General features: G+C 52.5%; 1 protein-coding gene across 3 annotated transcripts; it reads right to left on the minus strand.

The window, feature by feature from the left end:
* Positions 1-336: 336 nt before the first annotated feature.
* On the minus strand, positions 337-4,169 carry IZUMO1R (IZUMO1 receptor, JUNO). 3 transcript variants are annotated; one of them, XM_084781909.1, is made up of 5 exons: positions 4,123-4,169; positions 2,814-2,971; positions 2,028-2,216; positions 1,079-1,214; positions 337-946 (listed from the first exon to the last, which is right to left on the minus strand). In XM_084781909.1, exons 2-5 carry the CDS (start codon positions 2,949-2,951, stop codon positions 678-680), a joined length of 732 nt encoding a protein of 243 aa, XP_084638035.1. In that variant the 5' UTR covers positions 2,952-2,971; positions 4,123-4,169; the 3' UTR covers positions 337-677. The 3 variants fall into 3 exon arrangements, with proteins under 3 accessions (XP_084638035.1, XP_084638037.1, XP_084638036.1); XM_084781911.1 differs by having other exon boundaries at positions 2,814-2,957; positions 4,123-4,163; XM_084781910.1 differs by lacking the exon at positions 4,123-4,169 and adding an exon at positions 3,708-4,030.
* Positions 4,170-5,517: the final 1,348 nt, after the last annotated feature.

Below are 5,517 nucleotides of genomic sequence, written 5' to 3' on the forward strand. Positions count from 1 at the left end.
CGTTTGCCTAGCTTATGGTGGCTTATGTGTATAATCCCCGCAACTGGAAGGTGGAGGCAAGAAGACCAGGAGTTTAAGGTCAACCTTGAGTTCCAGTTAACCTGAGATACATGAGAAACTTTCTCAAGAAAAGGGAGGGGGAGAAAGGGAGGGAAGGGACACACACACACACACACACACACACACACACACACACACACAGTGTGTAAGAGAGAAGCATTCCAAATGGCCAATAAATATTAAGAATTCTCATCTCCCCTTAGTAATCAAGGAAATTAAAATCTTAATGAGGACAAACCAGCTCCCTAGCTAGGACAGAGTGACACATGGAGAGGAGGGTTTCCCTGCCGTTTTATTGACAGTTCCAGGACAGGACAGGACATGACACTCGTCTGTCAACCTTATCTCTGTCACAAAAGATGGATGTGGCAGGAGAAGTGTCATGGGTCCTGTAGTAGTGCCCATTCCTACAGGCCGGAGAAGCAGGCCCCTTAGACTTCTGGGTACCAGCTGCCATCCCTGCCATCCAGGCTAGTGGAGGCAGAGCCAAACTGTGGGGGGGGGGGAGCTTCCCCATGGGAAGCTCAGGCACTAGCCTGCCCCAACCTGAATAGCCCGAGGGAGGAGATGACCATGGCCCAGAAGGACCAAGGAACACGGGTAGAAGAAGGGGGCCTTCAGGAATGGAGCAACAGGCACAAAACGACGGCTGTGAGGGTGTAAGAAAGCCCCCGGGCTGAGGCAGAGCTGGCAAAGTGAAGGGCCACTTCCAGGTTGGGGTTGCCCTGGGTGGGCTCAAACCACTTCTGCACACACCGTCCACTGTTCCTGCGCTCAGGACTGGCCTTGAATGTGTCACTCCATATCTTTTCACACAGGTCAGCGGGGGTGGGGAAGTAATCGGGGAAAGGACGGCAGGGTGCCTGTGCTGGGCAGCGGTTCTTCCCTGTGGGGATTGAGGATGGCTCCTAACTTCCCACGGTCCCTTCCCTTCTGAGTCCCCATCATCGTAGGGGACATAGGAAGGTTTGCATTCCTCACCCAGGTTGAGCACCCCCCAAGGACTCAGTCCACTCACCTTGACTCCAGTCCCAGCCGTCACGCCAGTTGGATTTACACGTGTAGGATGACTGGCAGTCTTTCCACCACTCCACACAGTCCTCCCAGCACAGTGGCACGCCCCAAACCCGCTCTTCCTGCCTGTTTGGGACCACCTGGGTGCAGAAAGAGACATGGGGCACATACCTAGTCCTTCACAGAGTCTGTAGGTATTGTTTTCTCTATGTGCTTGTGTGCACATTCTGTTAGTGCAGGTGTGTGTGTGTGTGTGTGTGCGCGCGCACGCATGCGTGTGTCTGCGTGGTTTGAGGCCAGAGGGCAGTCTCAAGTGTTGTTCTTCAGGCACCATCCACATTGGCTTAGAAACAGAGTCTATCACTGGCCAGAGCTTACCAGGCTGGCTAGGCTGGCTGGCCAGCAAGCTCCGGGGACCCACCTGCCTCTGCCTCTGCAGTGCTGGGACTACAACCGCACACCTCCACACCTGGCTTTTCATGTGGCTTCTGAAGATTGGACTCAGGTCCTCATTCTTATGTTGGACAAACCCTTTACTGACTAAGCCAGCTCCCAGCCCTAGGTATCATCATTGTCATCATCGTCATCATCATCATCATCATTGTTATCATCATCGTCATCGTCATCACCATCACCACCACCACTATTAGATATGAGAGCCAAGAGGCAGAGTAGCTCTTGGCTCCAGGCTATACAGAGATGACATTCACACTGAAACTCATGTCATCTCACCCAGCCTCATTCTACTGTCCTCATCAGACTATGTCCTCCATGCTATCTCCAGGGACAGAAGCAGCTCCCTCTTTATCCCCTCTCCCAGCAGAGCTCTCTGGCTGTGCTCTTACCCCTTGAGGGACAGCATCTCCTATTCCTAATCGCCTCCTGTAGATGCCAGTCTAGGATTGAATGGAAAGGTACCTGGTGAGGGGGGGGGGCTGCCCCTGTCTCCTCACCGGTTGGATCCAAGGCCCCAGGTTGGGGGAACACTCATGGAAGCAGATGGCCTGGGTGAAGTGCTTCTGACAGACTGGGGTCAGCAGTCCGCAGTGCATCAGGCTGAAGTTGAACAGCACGGAGTCCTGAAGGTGGGCTTCCCAGCTTGTGGTGAATGTGCAGCAGGCGTTGTCCTCCCAGGGCGTGCACTGCAGGTGGAGGGAGAAGCCACAGGTGGGGCTGAGTGCCCTGGGCAGAAGGGTGTCAGGAGCGGGGACACCTTGAGCTCCACTATAGAGGAGGGACCCTGGTATCTGAAGAACGAGATGCACCTAACTGCTACCTCCTCCCCTCTGTCTTCTTGCACAGCTCCTGATGTCCGCTGCAGGAAGGCAATATATCTGGGAGAGCAAATAGAAAGAAGTTCCAGAAACATCCAGGAACCTGGATTATCACAATGGGTAGCAGGAGCTTGTAGAATGTTCCTCCCTGCCACAGCCCTGTAATGGCCTTTAGGATACTGACAAGGAAGCAAATTAAGGTCTATACCTCAGCAGTGCATGCTGCCAGGAAGGCTTGCTCTAACCCCTCCAGTTAGCCTACAGAACTACAGGGCTACAGGGCTCACCACTTGACCCATTTCCCAAGTGGCCAGAGGAGCTCAGGAGCAAAACCCTGTTCTGGCCCCCAAACTAAGGAACTAAGTGATTATGGCTGATGGGGTACAGAGAACACCATGTCTGTTTTCCTTGTCTAAGAATTCTAAGGCACATCCTCAGTCCCTGGGTCAGTTCTGGCCTCTGTACCTCCAAGTAGAGCGTGTCTTCCGGGCCGGGCTCTGGCTTGTGGTGCTTGGCATTCATGCAAATGTTGACCATCTTGTCTCCTGCCAAGGTGGACATGAGTGTCCACAACCCCAAGAGGATCTGCCACCACTGTGCCATGACCTGCTGCAGAGAGGAACCTGTCATAGAGAGACCAAGAGGATGAGGCCACTCTCTCCAACCACCTGCCACTGAAGATGGAGTAGGGACTCCAAGGCTCACTCTGGCTAATCCTAGAACCTTCTGTGTAGAACAGCATCACAGAACGTCAAGGTAGATAGAGTAATACTTGGATCTGACACCCCACTACAAACCATTGCAGAGATGCAGAAATCAAACCAAGCAACAGGGGGAAAGAAAAGAGAAAAAAAAAAAACAGCTCTGAAGACGAGGGTAGGTGGGAAAAGGTCCCAAGCGCTTCTGTGTTTAGATGCAATTTTGCTAACTCCGTGATGTATGGCCTGGGAGTTTAGAGCTTTGCTACCAGCCCACACAGCTGACTACTTGGCCAAATAACCAATTTCCAGTAAGCAGATTCTCCTTGTGGCCAAAGGAAATGGTGGAGTGGGGTGACCAAGGCCAGCCTTACCCATCAAGTGCCAACCCCAGCTCTTTTCTCCAGGAAGGGTCCACACCAGGCCCATGGCTCCTCAGAGTAGCTCGTTCCTATTCTGTCTCTCCAACCAGAGTCCTTTCCTTTGCTCACTTCAACCAACCCCAGTCTGTCTCCAAGTCACCCTAAGTACCAGGCCTGACGCTTATGTTAAGAACCTGCTGGCCTCTCAGGGATGCAAGCACATGCAGGCATAAGGATCCCAGGAACCTTCCATCTTTAAGCCCTCGCCCTAGCACAGGAGCATGGAGGCTGGCCTGTACCTTGGTGTCTAGTGATACATTTCCAGTTCTCTTCTGCGTTGTATTGGCAATGGGTGGGGGTGGGGGTGGGAGGATGGACAGAGAGTCCTCCCCCCTGCCAAAGTGAGGAAGCACCCTTCTTCAGGGATGTGCCAGTCTCCGCTGCCCAGTGCTTTACAGCTCCTCTGTCCCCTAGGCCAGAGGGGAGCCTGCCCTAGACACAGGCAGTGTAGCCTGAGCTGAGTCCCTCAGACATCCTAGGGATTGGAGACCCGGGCTCCACTGCACAACCCATCCTAAAGTCTAAACCTAGGGCCGTTCCCCCCACAGAGCCAGCTCCAGGTTTGCACAAAGAGAACAGATACCCTCAAAAGCCAGGAAGGTAAGACGGAGAGAGGAAAGACAGCAGCCCTCTCAGCCTTGTCTCCAGACTTACTCTCAAGGCAGGGCCCTCCGGATGCTCCTTCTGGCCCCACAGAGATAAGTGGGTTGAAGGAGCACCACCCACTGCCCTTTTATCACCTTTCAGTTTCTATGAGATACAGGTGCAGAGAGCAGCAATTAGCTGGAGCTGAGCAGCCTCTGCCTCCTCGGTGCATCCAGGGAGAGTTTGTCTTGTAGAGAAACAAGACCTTGCTGCACCAGAGATCCCTGCAGTCGGTGGTGGTGGTGGTGGTGGCGTGTGAAGCTCTCAGCTCTGCCTTTAACCTGTGAGAACTTGGGAATGACTTAGGTTGGCTCAGTTTGCTGCTCTGTAATGAGAGCTGTTGACAGGGACTGGTGGGGAAGGAGAGGTCAAGAAAAGGTCTCTGCACAGGGAAGTCTTAGCAGCTCGCTCTCTTCATCTTTCTGTTCTCAGTTCTTGAAAGCTCTCTTCCCCGCCACCCCTCCCTTCCTCTGCTCAGCCCTGAGTAACAGCATCCTCCCACTGCATCAGGAGCCAATGCAAACAGGTGCAGAAACCGGCAGGCTTTGGAGAGCCAAAACGCAAGCCGCCTCCTCAGCACCCAGCAGGGGCAGCCTGCCTTTGCACTTGTGCCTGGTTTGACCTCTGCTCCAAAGTTCCCATTGGAGTCGAGGCCTGTAACTCTGCTTGGCTTTTTTGCTTATTGTTTCTTTGTTGTTGTTGTTTTTTTTTTTTTAATGTTCAATCTCCAAAGGACAAGTAACTACAACCACTGAAATTTTATACAAAAAATAATAAATAAACAAAAACACACTCCTTTGTGTTTTCCACTGAGGAAGACAAAATAGAGCCCATGGTGTTCAGCTGCCAGCCAATATACAAAGCACATTAATCATGTGCAGGGAAAAATGGCATTTTCCACACGTGGGTACAGACAGCATCCACTAGGACTAGTCATGGGGCTGGAGGCTAAGGCACTGGCACACAGCTTGACCTAACTGCCTGCAAGAATCACCCAGATGCGCACTCTCTTTCAGATGTAGGGGAAACTGAGGATCAGACAGAGTTTGATAGAGCTGGGATCTGAACTGGGCTTGCCTGACTCCATCCATAGTTAATGGACCAAGTGAGGCGGATACTAGGACTGAGGGGTAGCAGCTGCCCAGGTTTCAAGTCTTCTTTTTAAAAAAAGTTAAGTGCCACAGTCAGATTGTGTGTGTGTGTGTGTGTGTGTGTGTGTGTGTGTGTGTGTGTGTGTGTGTGTGTGTGTGATGTGCTGGCTTTTTGGGGGCAAGGGAGGGCTTAACAGCCCAACTTCCATTTATTGTTTCCTGTAAAGCTGAGAGCCCCTGAAGTCAGACACCCAATGGAAAGGCATTTCCACCACGTGGGTCTCTTTGTATCGGTGTCCATGGGGACGGTAGA

This window comes from Acomys minous (genome assembly GCF_964271855.1).
Source record: "Acomys minous genome assembly, chromosome: 5".
In the NCBI taxonomy this organism is placed as follows: Eukaryota; Metazoa; Chordata; class Mammalia; order Rodentia; family Muridae; genus Acomys; species Acomys minous.